Genomic DNA, 27,492 nt, shown 5'->3' with positions numbered 1-27,492 from the left:
AGCCAGGTCATTTTTAAGAAAGAAATTCTAGAACTTTACATGTTGCATACAGAAAAAAAAGATACCTCTGAGGTCATGGCAAATACACTTCCTATTTACTGTACTTAAAGCATTCTGTGTGATGCAAATTATTCTTTTATATTTTTAATCCTATATACCCCTGGAAAATACATACTTAAGAAATCAAATCTTAAATCATGTTGAATTCTCATTCACTCTCCACATATAATCATAATAAGAATTCAGAGCAATTCAGAGATTCTCAGAAGCAAATAGCTTCTTACTTAAGCCCTTTCTTTCTTTCTTTCTTTCTTTCTTTCTTTCTTTCTTTCTTTCTCTTTCTTTCTTTTTTTTTCTTTTTTCTTTTTTTCTATCTTCTTTCTTTTCTCTCTCTCTCTCTCTCCCTCCCTCCCTCCGTCTCTCTCTCTCTCTCTCTCTCTCTCTCTCTCCCTCCCTCCCTCCCTCCCTCCCATTGGCTTTACATACAACAGAGAGACACACAAAAGCTAAAGAGAAAAATCTGATATTCTGGAAAGAAAAGAATCCAAGAGAAGAGCATGTGTGATGTTTAATTCCAGTGGATCTGGGATGGCTAGGACAAGAAAACAACTTATCAAAAATATTTTTCTTCTACTATTGTATCTGCTGTTTCTGAAATTGCTATCATTATGGCACAGCATCACCTCATCATACCACCAAACAGTTTTTCTGGATTATATAAAAATATCTTCTTTTCTGCACTTGAAAAACCTCCCACTTTAGATAGAATGATGAGATGTCATAGGGAGAGTGGGTAAGTGATACAAAATCACAGAGATCCTGTGGCATAATAGGACTGGTATTTCCGATATGGCGGAGAATGCTTTGATCCATGGCTGAAAAACTAAAGTGCTAGGTTCAAGCACTGTTGTCAGGGAATACAAATACAGAACTCAGGGCAGAGTTTATAAAATACAGCTCGTGCGTATTCCATCCTCCAGCTGTCGGTGAATAGCATGTTGTTATCCCCATGTAACACATAGGAATACAAAGTAGCTACGGATCATCGCATTTGCAAGTGGTGAAGGGCTGCGTTTATGTGCTGTCTCCACAGTGCTCTGCTAATATGTGTGAGAAGAAAGCATGAGACTGTGCTGGGATGCCTCTGAGCAAATGTTAGCAGAGCAGCTGCTTGGGGCATTTCAGGTAATAGGTTGCATTTTGCATTTCCTTATGCAAAGCATTAATAATAAGCCACCAGACAGATAATATCATTTAGCTAGCTGTTCAAGCTAGCTGCAGAATACATAAATCTACATAAAGTCTACGAAAGTGCCCTTGTAGATTGTACTTCAATGTTAGCCATATCATTTAGGATTCTAACTTTTGCCTTCTCTGAAATACTATGCAAGTTTTTTTTATATTGACAATGGCACTAGTTTTCCTTATAATTATGTAGCCAACAATACATATTTTTCCTAGAATAAGTGTGTATGTAAATGGCATGTAAATTCTTGTTTCTGTTTGAAAATCAGAATTTCAAAGACACGTTGTAGTACAATAATAGGAAGCTTACAGATAATTGAGTTCAAATACAAATCTCAGTCTCATGTAACCTATTGCAAATAAGCTATTCCTTCAAATGTTGGTTTTCCTAAAATAAAAATTCTTCTTTTCTCAATTACTCTAGTGTTGAATTGTAAGCTAGCACCCCACACACTAAATCCATCTGAGCCTAATTAACTCTGGAATAATTTATTTAAAATAGTCCTTTTAAGGAAAGCTAATTTTTTGTTGTGTCCCATCCAGGTTCAGGTTGTGAGGACTTCTCCCCATTCAAAACAGATGGTGCCACATCATTTATCTACCCAGATACCCTGAAACTTACGGTAGATATTTTCTAGGAAGTTTGAGGCTTTGAATTATTTATTACAGATTTATCAGGGCTTCCTTTTGAACTATAGTTTCTGTATTAGATGACCTAAATTACAGCATCTTCATAGCATCATCCATTAGTTGTGGATGTGATATGAAGCCTTTCCTCCTTACTGTTATTTTGACCTAATAAAAATTGGCTCTTTCTAGAAGGGCTGTAGTAGGGGTAGTGGGGTAGTGACCACAAAAGAAGAAAAATGGTAGGAGTTGAAGAAATAACTCCATCATCTACCAGCAACCTTCTGTAATATAGACTGTACAGGTATACTTAAACTTACAACCATCTCTTTAGTGACCATTCAAACATATGATGATGCTGAAAAAAGTGACTTCTGACTTACAACTACTGCAGCAACCCCATGGTCACTTGAACAAAATTCAGGTGCCTGGCAACAAACATATATTTATGATGGTTGCAGTTCTGTGGGGTCATGCTGGTTGTAAGGGCTCCCTTGGGTGCCAGCTTGGATCATGAGGAACAGCTGGCTCCGGGAGCATCTGAGAAGGACTAGGCAGAGCACCAGGGGGGCATGGAAAGCTCTGTGGCAGAATCAGATGCTCCAGGTGAAACTGTGCTGGAAACAAAAGGGGAATCCGAGAGAGAGCGGCCAAACAGCTGGATGTGGAGGCCGGGGGACAGGCACAGCTGCAGCCAGTCAGCACGGAAGAGGAGGAGTTGCTGCTCCCACCCAATCCCAGGTTGCACAGAACTGAATGGAGGAAGACACATGTAGGTCAACCAGGCTACTCATCAGGAACAGCCTCACCAGTGGTGGGATTCAAATAATTTAACAACCCATTTGGTTCATCGTCATCACCCGCATGACGCGCCTTGCATATTCGTCATCACTGCATTGGCATCATCACCGGCACAACGCGCCTTGCATATTCATCACCACCAATATGACATGCATCACATTGACATCATCACTGGTGTGACATGCCTCATGGCAGCAGCATCACCTTGCAGATTTATGGTAACTGGTTCACCGAACTCAACAAAAAATTAGGTATCGGTTCTGCTGAACCAGTGTGAACCAGCTGAATCCCACCATTGAGCCTCACCTTCCTAATGAGGCACATTGATTGGAACCTATTTACCTTGGGGCTTGGAAGCTGATGGTGGTTGGAGACAATCGTTTGTGTTCTTGACCTATTGCCTTGAACTCGTTAAGACCAGCTTGCCGTTGCCATGTCTTGTACCCGGTGAAGTCAAGTTGCCTTTGCCATGCCTTGAACCCATTGAAACCAAGTTACCTACTTTGTGTACAGTACCTGCTGAAGTCACATTGCCTTCGTCGTGCTGCCTTCATCGTACCTTGAAGCCCAGAATATTGTGGTGGCTGTTGTCTCACTGGTATTGTTCCTGGATTGCCGGCACAGAAAAGACCGTGGTGTATTTTGCTCCTGTTGCCTTCATTCTGTCCAGGTTGCTTGGAGGGGACTTACGGACAAAAGAAAGCTGGATGCTAGATCTGGACTGCCAAAATTCTTTCTAGAACAAAAAGAGATCTTGAGATTCTCCCTATGTACTTGAGACGGCTTTTTTTTTTTTTTAGTAGATGCCAGAAACTGACATTTTGGCAGCTGTTTGTGATCAGTTTGGAGATGCAGTTCTGTCATGTTCTGAGCCATTAATGCAGCCTTTCTTGGAGTCAAGGCTTGATCAAATCCCATCCTTTTATCACTTTGACGCTTTATTTTTTTAATTGTTTAAGATTGAAAAACCTTCAGAACCACAAGTTTAATAATGGCTGGGTGAATTACTTTTCAGCTCATCTAAAAAGAAAGAAAAATATGTGTTCCCAGCTTTGTAAGAACTTTATTTTTTGCAATATACAACAAAAGGACAATTATAGGGTTTAGATAAAATTGATTTAAAGGACTTTGAAGTTAATTAGAAAGATCCTTTTGCATGGAAATCTGTCTTATTTACATTTCAAACTGATAACAAGACTTTGAAGGTTGATCACTTGAGGGCACCAGATGGCTATTTTAAAAGCAATGTTTGATCTGTGGGTTCAGGAAGTGCTTGAGCTTTTTAACTCCACTGGAACCAAAAGTTGCTCTGTAAGAGAAACAAGTCCTTTTGAAGAGAATTAAAATGAATTTAAGGCAAACTTTAAAAGTATAACATATAAGAGATAGAAATATTGAACTTGCAAATAGAGTTGGATGATCATTTAATTTTTTTTAAAAATACATAACTAATGTATCAATAGAGCAATGTGGATGATCCTTTTAAATTGGAATATAAGAAATTACAAATGGAACTTTATTTATGGGACTAGGTGGGATGGCTGGGAAGAAGAAGAAAAAGATACAAAATTGAATTATTTGATTATGGTTAAATAATGAGTTGCAATTTTTATCTTGGGTGTTTTAATGGTTATCTTGACTGGATAGTGTTTTTTGGGAAATGTTCAACTGAGTGTAAAGGATTCATTTGCAATTTCTACATTATTATTATTATTATTTTTGATACCTAAATAAGGGGTTAGTATTCCTGGTAACGTTTAATAGTTTTTAATTTTTTGTAATCTTTAATTGTTAATTGGGATTAGATTTTGATAATTAAAGAGAGGAATGAAGAGGGTTTAGATTAAATGGAAAGGTGGATTATATATTTAGGTATTTTTAATTTTTACAATATCTTTGTTGATTAATGAGAACTGAAGATTTAGAGATGAGTTTAGAGAAAATGAGGTGAGATATGAAAAAAAGATGCATTTGTGTTTTAAGAGACAGTGATAATTTGTTAATGTTAATTGCTAAACATATTTGCTGGGAATAAATGAGAAAGATGCTTTTTCTTACTAGTTCCCCTTTTTCCCATCTCCTTTGGAGGGGAATTTTTTTCTATAATTTTTTAATATTTCTTTTTTTTAATGTATTTTTGTATTAGGTTCTTGTATTAGTTTTATTTGCTTAATATAATTAATGGTAAAATTTCTTCAAAAAAACAAAAAGAAATAGTCTTTAAACTTGTTTTTATTTATTTTTCCCCAAAAGATTGAAGAAGAGTTACTTGGTACTATAAAAACCTGACATTCCAAATTTCTTAATAGCAGAATCACAGTTATTAAGCAATTTCCAAAAGTCACTAGAAAAGAAAGAATGTGAATCTTGTGTCCATAAGAGAACCAACTGCAGTTTGGGCGAAGATGTGTTTGTTCCCTTGCCTCCAAGAACTCTAAATCACTAGAAAACATCCCAAAGGTGCTTTTTTCATGGACTTTCTTGTTTTTCTTTGAAGACGTTTTGCTTCTCATCCAGATGGATGGTGAGGAAATAGCAGGATTTATACTCCTTGCAGACAGCTGTTCATTTGCATTCTTTTAGAGGGTCATTGAGGCCACTTGGAGGTTTATCTGTGCCCTCAGTGTTACCTGAGTAGTGCAAATGGGTGTGGAGCCTTCTTGGAACTGTTGAAAGGACTGTGTTGTAGACTGAAGATAGATGATGTTGTATCCCTCCCCCTCTGTTGAGAGAGGGATGTTCAATTTTGACATATATGGCCTCTTTGATCCCTCTTTCAAACTAGCGGTCCTCTCTGCCCAAAATGTGGACTTTGCTGTTTTCGAAAGAGTGGCCTTTGTCTTTTAAATGCAGATGGACTGCTGAATCTTGTCCTGATGGGTTTGTTCTCCTATGTTGTGCCAGGCATTTATGAAGTGGTTGTTTTGTTTCTCCAATATATAGATCTGCACATGGCTCACAGCATTATACTGCATATACCATGTTGCTCAGTTTGTGTCTGGGTGTTTTGTCCTTGGGATGGACAAGCTTCTGCCTTAGTGTATTCTTGGGTTTGTACTTGGGTTTGAATAGTCTAGCCTTCCTGGACTGTGCAGAATACATTAAGGAAGACAGAAGCCTTAACACTGAAATTTACTGAACACCCCCCCCCCACACACACACAGATCAATATTTACATTTTGATTCTCACTGGAGCACAAAATGGAAGTTATCAGAACCCTACACCACCAAGCTGAAGGCCTACCTACCAGTAAAGATGGAAAAGAAAAAGAACTAAAACACAACAAGGAACCCACCAGAAGTTGTGGCTATCCCAAGTGGACCTTCATCAAATCTCAAAAAAGACCCAACAGGAGCTCCTCCATAACAGACAAAGAAGAAAACAATAAATGAAACAACATAGTCATTCCATATGTTGCGGGAATATTAGAAAAGCTCAGGAGGATCTTCAGCCAACACAACATATGTGCACACTTCAAACCCAAGAATACACTAAGGCACTAAGACATCCACTCAGAGTTGCAGAAGCTTCTTGGATGAGAAGCAAAACGTCTTCAAAGAAAAACAAGAAAGTCCAGTTGATTCGTGAAAAAAGCACTTTGGGACAACCATGACCTGGATGATTGAGAATCTCCATAGACACTAGAAAACATTATCTTTGATCTCCTCACCAGGAGCAACTATCTGGACCTCTTGTGGGTGATCCCAAGTCCTCTTCTTGTCTGAACAAGAATCCCAAAGACCCGATTCACTGATTAACTCTTCATTCTGCTGCAATTGTTGGCTCTGCTCTAGATAGAGCCTTCTTCAGTTCACCATTTCTTGCTCAGAAGTCCCTGGCTACCAATTTTTTTAAAACAACAGCAGCAATATGGAAAAGCAATCCCCATAATCCTACACTCCTCCCCCTCAAAAGATCGGCATAAAGAAAGACAAAGGAATGGGGAGTTCAGTTTCTGAATTATTTAATTCAAATTCTGGTTTTATATGTGGCCTTGGTTGATGGTTCTTGGATTCTAATGAAAAATGAATAAATTCCTTAAATCTGAAATCTGCCTTTTCCTGGAGAAAAGACTGAAATAAAATGAAATGAATTATTCTTTGGCATAACTAAAGAGAACAAAAAGCCAGGAACCTTGTCTAAAAGATCCTCTCCTTGAGGTAGATAAGAAGGAAATAAGTCATTAAGGAAGGAAAGAAAAAAAAATGCCACCTGAACCAGACAGGGGAAGTTGGGCCTGAGCACATAGAAAAATACCCCAATCCCAGCTAATAAACAAAGCAAGAACTTTGGGGAATATAGGAGTCTTGAAGCCCACCCTCTTCTGGAATTGATCCAGACTTGGCAGCTTCCATCCCTGCAGCTACCGCCTGGCAGCCTAGTTGAGAAAGAGGTGGGTCAGTGTGGATGACCGTTATCTTCATGTGAGAACAAGCAGGTGTACATTGTAACCAGTGAACTTTGAAATTCACTGGGTCTCCACTTATTCCAAAGAAGTTGTGCCTCAGTGTTCAGCTGAAAGTAATTTGTGCATGTCCCTAATTATTTCCCAGCTGTTGAACAGAACTGGGTGTTTTGTCTGCTCTAATTGCACCTATCTGGAAAACCCAGGTAGAAAAGGAAGGGGGGCTTACAAGATATACCGTATGTACCTCAACAAGCTGTGAGTGTGTGAGTGAATGAATGACCATAAGCCAAACCTGAGAGTGTGTGTAATAGTGGCAAAATAAAAGAAATAAAGCACAAGAAATAAAAGTAACAATAAGAACTCTTTAATATGGTAAAAAGCATATGGCTAAGATAATTTGTTCCGGAAACTGTTATCACTGCCATTTGACCACCCAAGTGAGAATCAGGATGATATCCTGGTTGATGTTCTGGACTGTGATTAAAAGGATGAAGGTGCAAACTACTTAACACTAAATTTACTTTGGACTATCAGCATCACTTACCGGTACTTATTGTGTGTTGTAAAATAAGAAGAGAAGTCCATATTTACTATCCTGACTTCATAATATAAAAAACTCACTCTGGGAAGGATTCTATTTCTGAAATATAGTCTGAAATGTGTTGTATATATTTTTTCCATATAGCCTTTCTTGGCAACTTATGTGGACCACAATCTTACATTAGAATGCTGAACCCAGTAAAGGTGCGGTTAAGTGCCCCACACACATTTTGTAATCTAAAAAAAGAGACATGGAACTCAGAAGCAATAGGAGCTGCTTGATCCTGTGGTTTGATGAAGCAATAAATTGCATTAACATGCAAGAAAATGAAAATATTAATGAAAAATTTTACACTGTATACAACCCACCACACATCACCTGTATGTTTGAGAACAACAAACTGCAAGATAGTGGATGAAAATGAAAAACAGTAAATCCATTTTTCATATGTAGAGTTGCTCCAATAACAAGTTACCCAGACACATGGTATCTAGAAGACTCTACAATTCCAAACTAAGCTGGGTGTTTCATTCATGTTCTTGTTTCTTTAGAGTGATTCCATAAAGTCACACAGGGACACTTTAATTCTATGTTTGTAATTGTCAATGGGTATAGTGAGGAGCCTTTCTTAAATTAAAGCACTGCTACTACCTCCACTTTTGTGTATTGGGAGGAAAAAGAAAAATTCTTATACAATCTTCTTTCTGATTCTCAGAATATTTTGTATTGTTAACTGAGCTAAAGAGACAGACAGAAACACATAGATTAATAAGACCCAATGGATTTCATATTAAGCACACTATGAATAGGCAAGGAGCTGGAGATTTAAAGAAGATCCAGGTTTTTATTCAAGCAAAGTAGTCTTAGCCACTTCATATACAATCAATCAGCAAAGCATGTGGCTTGCACATCCTATACATCATAACCATAGTTTACTCACTGATACTTGTATTTTAGGACAACCAAATTCCTTCCAGGGGACAAAAGATCTACCATAAGCCAGGACCATATACACTTGCTATGATTTTAGGGAGATGATCAGCAATCAGTTCCACCTCTATTCCTTCTAAAAGCTTGGGGGGGGGGAATTATTGGTAAATTACTGTACACTCTGAAAGCATACCCCTCTTCATCCCAAACTGAAAAATATGTTCTAGGGAATCCCACTGTAGCAACACCTTCATCAGTTGAGCAACAACACAGGCACAATCAGTGACAGATACACAGTCAATCACTTGTACAGTGAAAGTAAGCACAGATTAATAAAACTGACAATCTCCCTTTAGCTCTAGTTAAGGACAGTAGAGTGGGCGGCAGAGGAACTATAAAGAAAATGATGCCAATTTCCACTTTTAAAAGGTATTTAGCATAATGGCAAGCTCCCTTAGCAATTATAAATAGATACAGATACAGAAGATCCTGCGGAGGATCTTATCCCATATCTTTCGTTGCTTTATCTTTACTATTGTGGAAATTCCCTGTAATTTGGAGGGGCAAGTATACTTTTGTACTTTTGCACAGATGACCAGTTTCAAATGATCATATTTGGAAATATTATGCAAAGACTTCTGGAGAAGTCTATAGGGGGAAGATGGAAGGAAAGAGAAGAAGGGGACAAGATGAATGGACTCAATTACAGAACATCATTGCAAGCGAACCATTAGAAGACCTGAAGAACCAGATTGGGGAAAATCTCTCAATGTTGTTGTTAAGAGTCAGGATGATGGCAGATAATAATAATTAATATTTGATTATAGCCAATAAAAATCCCATAAGTGGTACACAGAAAATGATTTCTGGTGGGGTATTCTTGCATTAATAATTAATTTAACACCACCCAGAGCACTTGTCTGTGAAGAGCGACTATAGAAATTGAATAAATAAATAAAATAATACAGTAGGATAAAAGAATCTATAGGAAGGAATGCAAGTCCTCAGCTTCTTTCCCACTCTGAGCCAATCTTAGAGTTATGTCACCTATAACTTATAAACCTAACCTCACTCTATTTACCTGCTTTCCAATAAATGCTTCTCAAAACACCTTTCCCTCTACAGCCAGATCTCTCTTCCTAAATCCATATTCCTTTTCCCATTGTCGATTGCCAGGCCATTAATATTCTGCAAGTGAATCTATTAAAGCTGCTGTTTACAGCTCAGTGCAAATAAAACTTATCTTCTGTTTGACTCCTGCAGTGACCTAACATGCTAAATCATTCCCTTCAGTGAGGCACATGCCAGGCAAATCTCCAGCCAGCAAAGTATTGGCAATCTCCATTAAGAATCATTTCATGGGTGGGCGTATTTTTTTTAAAATCTGACTCCCTACTACAATCCCCACTTCGTTGACTTGATATGCTTTGCAACCTGGAGAGTGTGGTAACAGTCTCATTATTTCAGCTGAGGAATCTTTGCGTTAAATTAGGCAGAGAAAAGTAATTATCTACTTGCAAGAGATAAGAAGAAGGTTTATTTTATCAGGAACATAATCCCCTTGTGATCAGGATTCAGATTTATAAATGTTACAATGCAAGAGCCTGGCATATCCTCTTTATGCATTGTGTAATGGAAATGTGCACATCTAGTCATCTTGATGCACAACTAGCCTGCCAAAAACTTAATCTGGGACTTTAAAATTAAAAAGTGCTAGAACTCTATGAAATCTCCCAGTCTAGCTTTTCAGGCAGAATCTTATTTACCAACTATCACAATCATTTTGCGTGTCAGAATTTCCAAAATAATTCTATTGACAGCAGGAAAAACAACATGTGCACACACTCTGCACATATAAAGTGCTTCTGCTTAGAATTGGCCAATTTAACAAGTAATTAACCTTTCTGTACATTCTCCACTTGGTTGATTTGAGATCAGCAAAGTGAGCCATTACTGTACCAGAGAAGAAATTGGACTGTGCCTCCTTTGCAACAAAAGCTCACCAGTCATATAAAGAATGTGGGAATATGCATCCCACATTGTGGGGGTTCTTGCCACTGCTTGAGCTTGCTTGTTTGCTTTTACAAACATTTTGTTGCCAGATTAGGTAACATCTTCAGTGCTAGAAGTGCTTATATACAACAGTTTGCCCAGTCAATATTGTTGGAGGTGTTGTTTTCTCCTTGGTAGTTCCTTCATTAGGCTGTTGTTTACTGTTTGATTTTTGTCTGAGTTGCTACTTCCTTGATTAGGGTATTGTTTACTGTTTTACTATTTGGTATTAATCTTGGTGTTAATCCCTATATCTAGGTGTTGATTGCTGGTGAGTGTTGTTCTGGACTTTTTGTTCCCTTTTTAGCTTTATTTTTCTTTTGAATTGTGTTTAAATGTTGTTCATCTCTACGTGCCTGTTGAAGACTGAGTTCCTGGTCTAAGTTCCTGCCTTCCAGGAATTCCCTAGCCTTACTGGGCCAGTAGTGGGCCTGTAATTTGCCACGGGATGAATTTCTGCTTCAACTAATCTGCTTCAACTAGAATTTCTGCTTCCTCCCTTCTGCCAGTTGGGAGATGCCGTTGCCCTCTGCCACCATCCCCTTATCCACTCTAGCAGTGTTTTTCAAGCTTGCCTACGTTAAAATGTGTGGACTTCAACTCCCAGACTGCCATGGGAACTCTGGGAGTTGGAGTGCACACATCTTAAAGCTGTCAAGGTTGAAAAACACTGCTCCACAATCACACATCATCCAGCAGCTTTACTGCTTCCCAGATAGTGGCCAGCCAGAGTTTTTTACGTGAGTTTTCCTTCATTACAAAAAGAAACAATGGAGTGGGGCAAACAAGGAAGATAAGGCACTAAAGCAAACCTCATTGCCCTGATGGAAGAAATTCAAGATGGGATTGGTAAGGATAATAGCAGGAGATGAGAATGGGATGATGTGGAAGGACTCAAAGACATGACCTTAAGGCAAGCAGTCTTTCTGAGACTCTTCCCTTTAAAAAAAAAAAAGGGGGGGGGGGTCTGAAGGACATTAGACAGGCAAAGAATACATTTCACATTGGCATATGAAATCATAGCTCTCAAGCCAAAGCAACAACCATTTCTCTCCAGTTTCACAGAGGACTTTTCAGTATGAGTTTCTAATATCTAAAAGCAACTTTCTACTTCAGGGAAATAACTTTCAGATCTTACGTTATCCGACTTTAATGGTATAGTTGGAAAAATCAGAACTGGTAGCAGAGTTAAAACAAAACCATAATTACAGAAGAGCCCTGTGAAAACCATGAACTAATCAGGATCAATATGTTTCCAGCCCTTACTAATGTGGCAAAAATCTTGTCTGGTTGATTATACCATTTGTGTAATGTTAGAGTACCTAAACCAAAACAGAGACTTGCAAGCATCCCTTAATTAAGAAACTTCTCCAAACAAAATATGGCCTAACTAATACAATGTTCTTTTTCTAGGCGTAGTCCACAAATGGCTGATGTACTAAAATGTGGAATACAGGTAAACCAGAGTTTCAGGGTGATTTTGTGGATAATTCATGTGATTCAATTGGCAGCAATACAAAAATGGTTTGTCATGAATTTCCTCCAGGATGTTCAATGAACAAAAACGTTTGCCCTGTAACATGTACATGTTTTCACAAGGATAATTTCAATATTTTTAAATCAAGCCAGACCTGAAATATATTTCTCTTCTGAATCTTTAGCTTCTACTGCTCAGAGATAGAAGCTTGCGATTTCTCTCCCATTTTCCCTCCTGCTGCATTCTGCCCAGCCATCAAATATCTCCCATTTGATCATTCCAGAAGAAGAAGAAGAAGAAGAAGAAGAAGAAGAAGAAGAAGAAGAAGAAGAAGAAGAAGAAGAAGAAGAAGAAGAAGAAGAAGAAGAAGAAGAAGAAGAAGAAGTAGTAGTAGTAGTAGTAGTAGTAGTAGTAGTAGTAGTAGTAGTAGTAGTTCCCAACATCTGTGTTCATGTTTTTTCAATGAGCAATATGGAAGATTAGATTTGTATTGCCATGCAGATATTTTTTTTCTGGGAAAATGGTTTACAAAGTAAGCTTTTTAAGACCTGGACTCCTGGAGACACACTAGACTAATTTTCAGAAACAGAAATATGTTTCAATAGTTACCCAAGTGTGCATAATGGGTGGAGAAGGGATATTTAGAAAAACTGAATATAACAGTTAATCAGAGTAGTTATTCTGCAGCCCAGAAAAGCAAGAAAGGTTTTTATATACTATCTTCATATTTTCTCTCCGTTCTTCACTACCTCCTTCCAGTCAATTAAACAGATGTCAGATTTAAATATCTCTCCCTCTGTTACTCCAGTTAGCTGATAACTGATTTCCCTGCCAACCACTACTGTGCAACTAAGCTACCCAGTTGCTGCAGCAGATGGTCATCAGCATCTTCTTCCACAACTGGAGGTCAGTGGGAGGTTAGCCTTCCATCATCTGGCATCAGCACAAGGTCAGCTTGAAGCAAACAGGAACAACAATTCAGAGGTGCACTTGTGGTTTCTTAGCATTTGAAAGACTTCAACATCAAGAGCTAACTCTCTGGGGAAGGCTCTCATGGCGAGAAAGGTAGTAGAAAAGTAAAGAGGATGATCAGTAGCAAGGTAAATGGACTGAATTACAACAGCAAGGGGTGCACTATTGGAAGACCTGAAGGTCCAGGATGGAGTCAGATCATACTGGAGAAGATATGTGGGGTCAGTAAGAGTTGATACTGACTTGATGGCACACAATCAACCAATCCTCCAAAACTGCTTCACTCACACCAAAAATAGATTTAGATAATCTAGCACTGTTCAGATGCTTTGGATATCAACTGTCAACTTGTTGAGATGGGGGGGATATAGAAATCAAATAAATAAATATAACTTGCATCCAAGGCAAGGAAAAAGCTAGTAGCAAGAAACTGTAACCTAAAACACTTGGGAGGCATCATATTGTCTAGCAATGACTCAGGAGAAGTTGCTCTCTCTCTTGGTTCATTTGCCTTCTCTTGTCCTGCATTTCTCCCCCCCCCCCCCACTCGCATGCCATCTGGCATTACCTGGCAATAGCAGCTCTTGTTCAGCACTACTTCTGGAAAAATCATAGTGTTGCACCTTAATCTCCCCATCTGGTGACTGGAGTGTAATACTGCATTTCCTCTAGCAGGCAAGGCAACACAATGCTCTGCTAACTCCCTATTAAATTTATGTCTCATTTTTGGCATGAAACAAAACTATGTATCTTAACAATGTCCACATGCTGCATTGCAGTATTCCTGCCAGGTAGGATTAGAATGTCTGCAAACCTCAATGATATTTTTCAGTCAGAAAAAAAAGATAAATCTAATGAACAAGAAATAATCACATTCTATTGAACAGTTGATGGATCTGACTTTAATATACTGGGTATATGCCCACTAGAGTGCTGATTACACAAAGAAAGGAAGCAGTCTGCATGGTCTCCTTACGACCTGTGGATTTCAACTCCCAGAATTCTGTCTGGCTCAGGAATCTGGAAGTTGAAGTCCACATGTCATAAAGGGGCCATAGTTGCCCATCCCTGTTTTATATCTTCATAACTCACTCTTGATTACCTATTACTTAACCCAAGCAATTGAAATATAATCCATACTTATAATCCATACTTATTTTTTTAATTCCATTTTATCTTAGCATGACAACAACATGACTGTTATCAGAAGAGAAAGAAATGACAAACTTTCTCTTCCCACCAGGCAGAAATATACATCTGTACAGCAGTGTTTTTTCCTTTTGTTCTACAATTAAATCCAGCTTCTGTGGTTTGTTAACCATGGTTTATAACTTGGTATGACATGTAAACCTAGATCATTGTGGCTTGTTCAACAAATCACAGTTAATCAACAAAAAGCTATTTATTTACATGCCGCCTTTGTTATTTTTATAAATAATGCAAGGAGGCAAACTTACCTAATACTCCTTCCCACAACAACAACAATCCTGTGAGGTGAGTTGGACTGAGAGAGAGTGGCTAGTCCAAGGTCACCCACCAGGATTTTGTGTCTAAGGTAGAACTAGAACTCATCATCTCCTGGTTTCTTCTCTGACCGCTGATCAGAATGGAACTTTCTGAGACCCTCAGATTGCCCTCTTCAAACTGTAATTGAGTCAACTTTGGGAGCAGATTCCAAATCTGACTCAATCATAAAAATCAATCTGTTAAGGAACAAGTTTCAGGATTCAAACATTTTTAAATGTTATTCTCCTCCTTTCATTAATTTAGTCTTCAGCTTGTACAGAACAATTGTTTAGATAGAAGGAGAACATAAGCTCTTTGAGTGACAATACTTCTCCATCCAAGCAAGCTACAACAGATGCTGTTCTGGATCTGCCTACAGAATAATTTGACAATTATCACTGCTACAGATATTTTTATTTCTATAAATCACAATTTCAAGAGAGCCCTTTTATTTGCATCTCTGACTTTGTTATTGATCTAAACTCTTTTTTCCTTATCTTAACCATTTATATACATTTCTTTTCCAGCCTCATCTCTTCCTTCTGTCTATGAACTTTTGGTTTCATTCCAATGCTGATGAAAGCATTTAGCTTGAAAAGAATCTCATACAGGCATAATCCTAATTCCACCAGCACTCTTATATCTTTTTTAAAAAAAAATATCCTGAGTCTTAGTGAAAAACAGAATCCTCCTGCATTGAATTTCAAATCCTGAAGTGTCCATATTTTTACTGAAGATGCAGCAATCATTTCTGTAACACAGAGACTGAAAAATGGAATTAAATATTCCCAAATATTCATTGCCCACTTCAACAGAAGAACTCATTTTCTTACTTTCAGACCTGCTTCATCGATTTAACAAGAGGAAACAAATTTGTTTCTTCTTTACATGCTTATAGGTAGCATACAAAAGTACTCTCTGTACTTTCCATTGAAAACAGAAATTATACTGAATAAAAAACACAGATTGGTATCTCCATGGTGACTTCCCCTACACACAGTTTTGAAGAAAGTAAACATGTGGCTTATGGAATGAGTAGACCTCTGATGTCAGAAACAGTGCAACGTTATCAAGAGAAAGAAATTACTGAAACTTTTGTCTTTCTTTTTCCACCAGGCAGAACAAGGCACCTATACCGTACTGTTATTTTTTCCTTTTGTTCTAGAATTAAATTCAGTACATGGTGCCTTTGAACATGTTAAGTGTTATTCTTGTTTATTTGCAAACTTTATTCTTCAGGTTTCCAATGACAAAGTCCTTATAAATTTACCTAAATACCCCAACTTTTAGAATAACAAAAGCTATGATGTTCATGTTCACTAAGGCATTCCCTTCTCTCCCCATCCTCTTAATAATATCAAAGGACAGCAAGAAAAAGTTGGAATTGTTTTGCATTAATCATAGTTGCACTTTATTGGCAAGAAAGAAATTGCATAAAATAAACTTCTTTGGGTTTAGGTTCAGCCTTTATCTAGGCTGAATGAGGCAGATGAGAAAAAGAAGGACTTTAAACCAGTTTCTAGAATCCTGTTCAATTATTGTTAGTAATAATTAGCATAGATTAGCTGGTCTGGCATAGGACTGCCAAATCTGCAAAAATTCAAATAACATGTAGATGGAATCAGGGAGTTGTTTCTTCTCTATCCCTTAACTGCCATCTAATGGTTGTAGGCATTGTTGTAGCCCAGGGGTGGTTGTTATGAATTCATATTAATAGGAGCGGGGGGGGGGGGGAATCAGTATTGCCTCACTGTAAATGTAGCCATTTCTGTAAAAATTGCAGCAAACACAAATATGGTAACATCTTACATGCTTTAAAAATAATATTGTTCAAGGTGTTGTGAAAATATAGTTCATATCAACAGATGCAAGAAGTATGCTGCACACAAATACACACATACACTGTTAAATGCAGGAGAATTAGAAGAGCGAAACAAAATGTAGGGAGGGTAGATTTTTGAAAATTACTATAGACTATGACCACTGGAAAACAAATTGTTGAACCTGACAGATAATAAAAAGTTATGGCAGGCAAAACCTGTGATCCAAATCTGGCAATGTTCAATACCACTCCATTTAATTTTCTCACTTTTTATCAATTATCCTACATAATGTTGCCAATAGACTTCAATTTTCTTCAACTCTGAAACTTATTGACCTCCAATATGGAAGCACCTTTTCTAAAAAAAATTGTTCCACTGTTCTTCTGTCTCTGCTTTTCCTGTATATTTTCTTTTTTCTTTTTTTAAGTCCTTAAGTGTCATCCTTCTGCTTCTACACAACCTTGTGTCAACCTTCCTACAGATCTGAAGGACCAGGAGAAAGTCAGTGCTTTGCCATTACATTGTTCTCAGTTATGTTCCCATTTTCCTTTTAGCCACTGAAACCATATAAATCACCTACGGTAATTCAAATCTTCCTCTCAACACAAAACTAGTATTCTGAAGTCAAGAGTTTTATTTTAAGAAACAAAGATCCTTTTATATCTTTTTTATTACTCTTTCTTCATAATGCTGTTCCTCACAAGCTCAGGTAAGCATATGTGACACTTTCAGATGATCAAATCTAGGGCTAATAAATCAGGATGCACCTGTGCTGTATTTACCTACATATAACTCCTTTCCTGGCACTTTCCCCCCTCCACATATATTACAGAATAAGCTAGAAAAGCACAGTTAATTGTAGCTTTCTGTTACATCCTATCCAGGATCTGTGATTATTTTTGAACAAAGCAGTAACTCATATTTCAACATAAGGGCAATCAGCAGATAACAGACTGATCAGGCTAATGATTTCCCTATGGGGGAAAAATGAGACATTGGGCAAACTTGTGATTAACAACCACCCCTTCAGTTCTTGATTAGATAATATTGTGAATTCAGCCCTAATAAAATATTATCTGTATTATATCACTGCACACAAATTTATCCTGTTGAATTTACTAGATAATTTGTTTTGCATCCTTTCACAACCAAAAATCTTAAAGAACTTAGCCTTCACACTATGAATGACAATTGTTCTGAAGAGTACAGAATAATTACTTAAACCAGCAGCCCATTACTATTTTGTTCTTTTCTAAGTAACAAATTTCATTTAACCTGTCTTTTCTTCCAACAGTTTAATCACTCCCAGCACTTACAGCCTCATTTCTGTTTAGTGTAGACGGCTGGGGAAAATGTGGCATTTACGATGGTTCAGTTCTTCTAAGTTGACATATTGGACTTTTTTTTACCTTTCAGTAACATTCGGTATTTGTCTTTTAATATTTTGTTTCTGCTCTAAACTGCTTCTCCACCCCTCATAAAATGTTTACCTACTCTCTTAAGTCTGTGTTTTGTAAATTTAATCAATGAGTATTCCAGCTTATATCACGGATCTCCAAGGATTAACTTCTGCAAAACAGCATTACAACATTAATTTAGAATATTGGAACTATGTATAGTTCTGAAATCATTATCCGTTATTTGCATTGTCATTCAGAGACAGGTATCACACTGAGTAAAAATAAATAACAGTTGCTGTTCTTACTAACACTCTGTTATGAAAAACCGCTGTCATTGTTTTTTTCTGAATACTTGCTGGAAGAAGAAGGGTATAATGGGGTATATGTGCAATCAGGAGAATTTGATTATCCACAACATCTTCTTAAAATCAGCCTATGTAGTTAATAATCAATGACAGCTAGTGGTTTCGATAGATTAAGCCTTCAGAGAACATTCTGATTTATCCTCCGATAGTTGTGTGGTTTTTGTGGCATAGGATTCTGTAAAATTCCTGTAATACATTTCTATTTCCTCCACCTACTCATTCTTAAGAGCTGACAGAGCTCAAAACTAATTTTGAAGTGGCAAAATCAAAATTTTACTTCTTGATGGGCCATGCTTTAACTATAGGTTTCTGAGTAAAATATTTGAGTTTAGATAAGCCATGACAATGGCTGCTTCTGCTCATTACACTAAGTCTAAAGTGAGCAAAAGTCTGGGATCACAGGTCTCTCAGTGTGATGTGAATCCAGAGGTCTACTTTCACCAACCAAATGCACAGGTATGATTCATGTGACTGAATCATAAACATGATTGAGGACTTTTTAAATAAAAGTTAATGGCTGGATTTCACATTGTGCTAAATCATAGTTTACAAACCAAAGTGGATTCATGTATTATACTAAACCACAACTGAATAAGGCACATCACGGCTTGGTCTGAGGTACAAACCCAGCTAACGCATGGAGATGTAAAAGCAGTATCTGAATTACAATGTTTCAAAGGGGGATATGGTTATGGAGGAACTTTAGTCACTAGCCTCTCAGCAACCAAAGTGATACAGCCCAGGCAGCTCCCTCATTTTGGTGAGGATGAGGTTTCAGTGGCAATAGCAACGATCTGAAGAATTATCTCCCAGAAATATTGGGAGAAGATGGGAAGATGTAGTACAAAAAAATTATCAACTTTTATTGTTCCAAACCAATGTTTAATCTTAAGTGCACATCTTCCTCATGTTTTCAATTTCATCTTGAAACTAAACACAACTGTTTTCACACAACTCATGGAGTTTCCAGATATCTTTGGGAAATGGAAAAAGCACCAGATGGGAAAGGCTGTGTTAGACCCTGTTCTTAAATTACTCGTCTGAAGAGAGGAAAATAGATATATAAGGCAACAAGCTGTAACAAAATCTTCAAAATAGATCAAGCTGATATATTTATTCAAGTTGCATGCTATTCTGAGCAGTCATTTACACTTGTTCCAAAAGCAACTAGTAAGAAGATACTTCATCTACCAAAGTGGAAAAATGTGCCCTTGATGTTTTATAAAAAGGTTTTCGTTCTTTTATTTTCTACTTTCTAGCACCTTATACCCTTCTATCTGTCTCCACATACTGACCAGTAGAAGTAGTTTCATAATGTTGCTATACTCAAGTTACCAGGTTTATCAAAGCAGAAAATAATTTTTAAAATCAGTAGTTGAAACACTTGGGTATTAGGAAAATAAAATATCCAACTTTACCTTGCTTACAAACCATCATCTTATTGAACTGAACATGAGCACAAATACCAGCAGAATATACACTTTTAGAAATTATGTGATTTTCATAAAATTTCATCAAAAAGTCTACATTCATGGTAGTTCCATCAAAAGTCATTTTAACAGGGATTTTTCTTTTTTATATGTCCTTGCAATGGCAGTAGCAGATACTCCTATATATCCAAAGCATTTTAGTCTGCAACAAAATGACTAAATTCTCTGTGTGGCTATAGCAGCCCAAGATTAGTTAGAAACAGAATAAAGCTAACATTTCATAGTGTTGGCATGAATGTTGTACTCTATTCAAGGTACTATACTGATGATGCAACAGAAGTCAATGTTATGATACTACTGCTTAAGGTTTTTCATTTTAAAGTCCTTTTTAGAATAATGCCTTCTCAAAATGATTTACATATTAGAATAGACATTGATAAATTATTAACCAAAGTAACTATTTCATCATATAAAACTGATTTCAAGAAGAAGTTCTTCAGGCACTATTTAAATGCCAAAACTAAAGCATCAGCTGATTGGAACAGATTTATAGCCTTTGCTAAAAAGTTCTAGTTCTCTAAAAGTTCTGTAGTATATTGATCTGAAGGGAGCCCTTCAGCTAACCTTTAAATTCTTACCAGTTTCAGTCCAGCAGTTTGAACTGGACCTAGAAAGTTCTAGAGTTTTTTTTTAAAGGTAATAAAGGGCAGACAGGTGAAATAAATATATTTTTGGGAAAAAAGAATTGGGTCTACAGACTTTCTGGTCAATATCAGCATCCATCCAGCTACATTTTGTTCAAGCTTCCAGGCTTGAGACAATTCCACTCCAACAACCAGTGGCAGCTATCTACTCTTGAGATAAAGCACTGATATCTCATCTTACATATTAATTAAAATCCAAGATTTTGAATAAGGTGAATCTTGTCAAAACCACTCCGGACTGCGGCTGCCAACTGTACCTCTCAAGCTACAATGAATACAGGGTTAGCCCAAGCTTTGTACCTGCTTCTTCATGGAAAAAAACATCCCATCCAGAACAGCTTGTATCATATTCTCCAGATCAGCCAGGTTCCCAGCCCACAAAACCTCTATTTTTAAGTTTCAGCTGTTCATTCTCATTCTGGAACGGAATTCAGATACCTGTGAGTCAACAGCATATTAATATCAAAATCCAATTCTTTAGCTGGACGATAGTTTCATATAAATGAGAAATAGTCAGCCTGTGATTGAGAATGCAGCTCCCAGCATTCCTCATCAATGGTCAAGTTGGTTGAGTTGGTTAGTTCAGTAGTATCATTCTAGAGCAGGGGTAGTCAACCTTGGCTCTTTTATAACTCGTGGACTTCAACTCCCAGAATTCCTGAGCCAGCACAGCTGACTCAGGAATTCTGGGAGTTGAAGTCCACAAGTCATAAAAGAGCCAAGGTTGACTACCCCTGCTCTAGAGGGTCATGGGTTCCCACTCCTTAATTTTAAAAGTACTGGGAATAAGATAGAGCAGAGCAGGCCCCAAAAGACAAAGAAGAAGGAACAGAACAAAAGTCATCCATTATTACTTTTTTAAGCTGATCAGTTAGGAAAGACTGCAACCAATAACTATTGGGGCTTCTAAGTCTAAGCTGGTGGCTAATGGGAGCAAAGGCTACTGCTGACTTCACACAACCAAAAAGGTTGTGTTCGCTACAATAAAAGTCATTCTCCAGGCTGGCCAAAGCTATTTGCATACCACCATGCCCAAGTGCAATCAAAGCCTCCACAAAGCTATCCATGACAGCACAATAATATTTAAAAGTTGCATAAATCAAACAATTATAATAGTACTGGTAAGCTCCAGAGTCATATGTATTTGTCCTCTTATTTCCTGAATATAGTCATTCTTTGTACACTGAAACTGAGACTCAGTTTGAGAGGTGTACTGGTTAAGGTATTAAGCTAGAAACCAGGAGATAAGAGTTCTAGTCCCACTTTAGGAACAAAGCCAGTAGGATGACCTTGGGTCAGTCACTTTCTCTTAGCCCTAGGAAGGAGACAATGGCAAACCACTTCTGAAAAGCCTTGCCAAGAAAACAGCTGGGACTTGTCCAGGCAATCTCTGAGAATCAGACATGATTAAATGGAAGAAAAGGAATTTGCATTTTGATATGCGCATGTAAATGAGTAAGATTTCCAAATAATTCCTAATGGTTAATCATTATTTTTTTAAAAAAATATCCACAATACACAAACACTTATTCAATAAGCTTTGATCAATAAACAATAAAAGATTACTGGGAAGTCTAACAATCCTCCTCCCCATTTTTTATATCTAATATAGGCTCGATGTTGAAATGTTTTACCATAAAACACAGGCTCTGTTTGCAATGTAAAGAAAAATAGTCCTGTGAAATAATTTTGTATCATCAGTTCATCTGAAGATAGAGATTAAAGTTCAGTTCCAAATGTATAACTTCAGATGTAATTCTCCCTTGATTATTATGAGCAAGCAGCTTTATGAAAATCATAGGTTCTGCAAAAGTATTTAGAAAAACCAGAAGTATCCGAATTTGATAATCTGATTACCAGTTTACCAGGTAAACCAAAAGTTTTTAAGCCAAAAAATAACACAGCTATATTATGGCTTCCAACTAGTATGTGCCTATAGAATAGGGGTCTTCAAACTTGGCCCTTTTATGACTTGTGGACTTCAACTCCCAGAATTCCTCAGCCATAGACCCATTAGAAGCCATTCAATCAGGTTTCTTAATGGACATATTTCAGGTGCTACAATGGATTTCTAGTACAATTATTTAGGGAAAGACTAGATTGACATTAATAAAACTTGAGTGCAGATAGGACTTGCACATGCTAGCTATGGCTTAAATTAATTTTCAAATCAAGTAGTTTGACCCTACAAGTTAAATTTCAATCTTCTTGGTGGAAATCACTTTGTTCCCCCTTGAGGTACTAGGAATTCTTCTCTTTGGGTTTTGAACTAACTATATCATTCTTTAAGCAATAATCCAGAGATGCTGATCTGCAAAATTATTGCAGCCAAGCTCCATCTTACTTCATCCCAGTGACACACTTGCTTCTATCCATTATTTGTTTAGGATTGCATCTTAAAATACCAGAAGTGCATTTACATTGCCATTCTACCTGCTTTTGAGGAGAGCAGATTTTACAATGCTTCTAAAGAGCACCATCTCTGCCCATGCAGTGAGAGGAAGTATAAGACCATCCATTATGTCTTGCTACACTGCCTCTTATAGAGAGACAATTGAGCTATGTGTATTTCCACATTTATAACACAATACCTAGGCAGGACCAAGGAGGACACTTCAACCTTCTATGGGGTGATCAGGAGGCAGAGATGTCAGGTAGAAGAGCCAGATGTAGCACTTTAGGCACATTATTTTTTTTGATATGTCTACTTATAATAAGCTAAATATGTTTTCTGGATCATTGTGATATAAACCAAGTTACTTCAAACTACACTTTTATTTCCTGAAGCAAAACTAAAATAAAAAGCAATTCATTATAAAAAAAAATGCAGCTGAATGGAAGAACAAGTAAGAACTTATGCTGAAGTCCCAAAATCTTCTTAAATCTATTTCCATCATCCTCTATAGTAGAACAGTGTACAGTCAATTTGTAGCATCTAAGATTTCAGGTCAGAAGAAGGTCCATTAATGCGTTCTTTTTTCTGTTACAAAAAGGACTCCAAATTAAACTCCCACTAAGATATAACAAATGCCCTGTGATTAAAAGAAACAACACAGAGCTTGCAAATTACAGATACAGTAATCTGAAACATCATAGTAAACCATGGCTTAATCATAATCTGTTGAATAAATCACAATTGGCTGCAATTGCATTATCTGACAACTACCCATTATGGCTTAGCAAATGAGCAAAGTCTGTCATATAATTTAAGTCATCTTTCATAGACTCAGTGAAATTCACAAACTTGGTTTTCATTTTAAAACTTAAATTGATTATATGGCCATTCCAAAAAATTCTACTTCCTCTAGTCAATCAGCAACCGGAAGTTTTAAAACATTTTTAAAAATTAAAAATTTGAAGTAATCATAAGGATTTTCCCTAACTCACTTCATTATTCTTTGTCCTCTTGACATTTCTCCCATTTCTTCTTGACCATTAAGGAATGATTTGGTTCAGCAAATAACCAGCCTAGGAGGACATGCCCCCATCTTACCTCCTTAATCTGTATGAGATCAAAGCCCTCCTTTGTCACCCCTGAGATTCAAATGGCATAAAGAAGACATTATGGCTATGGCTTCTCTTTTCTCAGCCCGTGTATGAGTTCAGCAACTGACTCAGATAGAAAAAAAAGCTACATTTTCCATGCTCTTAGGAATTCCTTTTCCCCCCAAGATATACAGTAGAGCTCTGTGTGCTGGATTCAGAAATCATTATTCAGTCCAGCTCTAAAGAAATATTGAGCTGCTGTTACAAACATTTTGCCACGAAGACTAAAGACCTGGAGGATTTTAGACAGCTTGTTGGAAATTGTAGCCAAGTGCCTGACCTCAGTTCTGGAACCAGTTAAGTGCACAGAAGCTCTTCTATGGGCTCCTCTGAACTCAGATGGGGAAATGAAACCTGCAAACCTAGCTACAAAATCCAGCTGAACACTTTGGGGGATTCAGGATAAACCCGCATAGGGTTGGGCTGCAGAGTTTGCAAGAGTTTTCCTGTTAACATTAAAAGAGAGAGATTCTCAGCAACTGGGAGGCCGTCCCTTAGCAGATCAAGATTGATAGAAATAAACATCTGACAGCTGCCCTTGAACTGAGATCAATTCAAGCCCTTGAACTGAGATCAATTCAGGTAATTGCAGGTCGCTGCTATGAAATACCACCATTTATGGACAAACATACACACATACCTTCAGAGGTTTTGCAAAAAGGGCATCTTACAATCATGCAAGCATTAGAAAAATAAAATATAACCAAGTGGTTATAGACCCCAGCCTTCTTCAACAAAACCAACTGACTTCATCATTTCTCAAATTATGTTTCCCAACTATGAGTTTGGGGCTCTCAAATGAACCCCATGGTGACTACATGGTTGCCTATGTGGTTTTCCTGGCAATATTTTTCAGAACTGATTCTGCTAATACCTTTTTTCCTAGCACTTAGAGAGAATGACTGGCCCAAGTGACCTAGCTGGCTTTATTGCTTCAGAGATGAAAATAATTCATTCTCACAGCTCCTAGTCCAGTGCCTTTAACTATTACACCAAACTGTCTTCTCAAATATGCCAGAGGCTAAACAGGTAATTCACTGCCTTAGCCTCCAAATGAGACTGCATGAATGTAGTTTACATAAAACAATTATGCAGCCTCAGAAGTTAGATGCTCAGCATTCCTGGATAACAAGCAGGTATGAAGCCTATTCCGGATGCTCTGAATATTCCTTTCCAAGGTATTAAAGACACTGATTTCTTAATGGATCAAAGGGAAAAGATAGGAAAGATCAGAAAGATATGCAAAACACAAAGATAATTTAGACCGCTTATTTGCTACCCCTGAATCCATTACCGCACCCTGACTGAGCACCCTGACATAGGACAGCACTTCCTTCCTTGCTTTGCAAATATTCCTGCCCTATTGCTTGTAGATGAGAGTTGGTATTATTCCAGATTAATCACACCAGACAGGATGAGCACGGTTCTGTGCAACTCTTCTACAGATGGCTCAATATTTAAATTCAAAAGAGACGCTGAGAAGGGAAGCAAAGGATAGCGCGGGGATTGGAGAGTTGGGGAAATTGCAAGCAAGGTGGGGTACCGCTCCCGGGCGGGAGAAAGCAAAGGCATCAAAAGTGGGGGGGGGAGGGGACCGCCCACTTGCTTACCCCGGCCGTAGGCGAAGTGCAAGCGCAGCGCCTTGCCTTGACGCACCAGGTTGATGTGCAGGTAGGTGAACCACACGGCGAAGGTGAGCAGCACCAGCAGCAGCAGCAACTTGAATTGCTTCCGGATCTTCTTCACCGGGAACCACAGCATCCTCCAGGCAGCATGCCCGGGGGGGTCCTCTCTGCCCCCGGGGGGTGAGCTGAGGCGCTCGAGCCGTCCTTCCCGCGGGAGGATGAATGGGAGAGGAAGGCAGGGAGAGAGACTTGCGGGGGTCAGCCCCTAACCCGGCCTCCGCGTCGCCCCCTCGCAGCTCATCTTGCCCCGAAGGCAAAGACTACCGCTTTCTCCCCGCCGGCCGCCGCCTTGTGCTCCGTTACCTGCAGCGGCGACGGCAGCAACTTTGGTGTCTCCGGACTGGCGCGGAAACTTCGTGTTGGCGCTGTCCAGCCGAAAGGGCTGCCGAACGGAGGAGGAGGAGGAGGAGGGAGAGGAAGAAAAAGAGGAGGGGGACGCTACCGAGAGCTGCTCCAAGAGGATGCGGGAATGGGTGGGGGCCCTTAATGCTCTCCCCCAAGAAAAGCTCGGCCGCCTCCAGCCAACTCCTGGCGGGAAGGGACAAAGGCATCCAGGCAGCAGGAGACTCCCTCCGACCGCGGGCGATCGAGCAGCGCGGGAGTGTACAGCTCGCTCCCTCGCCGACACCTCCGTTCACCTGAGGCTCTCTCTGTGCATGGAAAAGCAGCCCGGAATCCCCGCCCCACAACGAGGGTAATAGAATTCGTCCTCGGCAGGCAATGAATGGAGGGAAGAGAAGCTGCCCGGAGTTTCTCCCTCCGGCCGGGCTTTGGGCTCTTCTTTGGAATGATTGTGGTTCCTCGGCCTGCACTTTAGAGGATTTTCGTTGCGGATGCAAAGCCGGAGCTGCTGGGTTGCCTACTCCCGCCTTGCGCGCTCGGCTCGGAGCGATGCCCTGGCAGCAGCATCGCCTTTTCGCCGCCGCTGCTCTGGCTTTGGCTCGAAGAGAGCAGCATCCGCACGCTGTGATGCAACCGAGCCTGAAACGGGGCAGCCAGATGGGCAGCCCTGCGAGACCCAATGGCAGCCCCCTTTTTTTCGATCCGCCCAATCCTCTCGCTCGGGAGGCGGGGCAAAGGGGAGTTCGGCTGTGAGCGGCGTTCATCTCCACGCCAACGTGCAAACATCCACCTGGGGAGCAGATTCAGTGCCTGCCTAGGCAAAGGAGGGGAATGATATATTTGGGGGAGGAGGAGGAGGGAGGGGGCTGCCATCATTCTCTGCAAATCTCTCAGGCCTTCGATCTACTTCCTGGAAGCGAAATCTGGCTGCTCTAGCTTCAGGAAGAAAATCTTCCCGTTTTCTACGTTATTGTTTGTTTGAGATGCCACTTACAACCCTACTAGAGCGTCCCCTTCGTGAGGGATGGTATCTTCCCAGCAGATGCAAGCTGGTACTCTGTGAGAAGGCAGCAAGATTTTCCAAGATGGTAAAGGTTGAGGATGCAGGCGGCCTTCTTTGAGATGGCTGCAGGTGAACCTGAGCAGCTGGCTTCCCTTGTGGCAGAATGCCAGAAACGGCTTGCTATGATATATCCTAGCAGTAAAGCGTTCTGCTGTGGGGCTCAACCGCTGCTTCTCCTGGATATGGCAAGTCAAACTCTCTGAAACCTGAGAAGTTTCAAGTATGCCCATCAGAACGTCAATCAGTGCTAGATCTGCTTCTGAAAATCGTTATGAGTCATCAAGGAAATTGCTTTGGTAGTGCTCTTCAGAAATTAATTTGTGATAAGACTTCAGTTATTGTTGGTTCTTGCATGATGTAAAAAAGTGGAATAGGGAAGAGTTGTTCTGAAATGTCTAATTTAGATTTCCCTCCCCATTCTGATTTCATAAATACCAAGCACAATTGGGGTCAGCTGAAATGGTTGCAGTCAAGGTGTTCGCAAGAGGACCCCAGTAAATATTTTATGGTTTGTCCTCTATCCTTAGCATTGCCCTGCCTGTTTTGTAAGCAGTCATGGCTTTTTCTGGAGGCC

General features: G+C 39.0%; 1 protein-coding gene across 1 annotated transcript in view; it reads right to left on the bottom strand.

Moving 5' to 3' along the window:
- The window catches only part of B4GALNT4 (beta-1,4-N-acetyl-galactosaminyltransferase 4), a 189,853-nt gene extending 164,264 nt beyond the window's left edge, over positions 1 to 25,589 (bottom strand). Inside the window, exon 1 of the mRNA XM_015820061.1 lies at positions 25,439 to 25,589. Coding sequence (XP_015675547.1) covers positions 25,439 to 25,589 — 151 coding nt within the window. The remainder of the gene's footprint in view (positions 1 to 25,438) is intronic.
- Between the last annotated feature and the right edge of the window lie 1,903 nt (positions 25,590 to 27,492).

The sequence above is a fragment of the Protobothrops mucrosquamatus genome, unplaced genomic scaffold, assembly GCF_001527695.2.
Source record: "Protobothrops mucrosquamatus isolate PMUCROS unplaced genomic scaffold, P.Mucros_1.0 scaffold1049, whole genome shotgun sequence".
NCBI lineage: Eukaryota > Metazoa > Chordata > Lepidosauria > Squamata > Viperidae > Protobothrops > Protobothrops mucrosquamatus.
The sequence above is the reverse complement of the archived record's forward strand: the minus strand, read 5'-3'. Positions and strand labels throughout refer to the sequence as shown.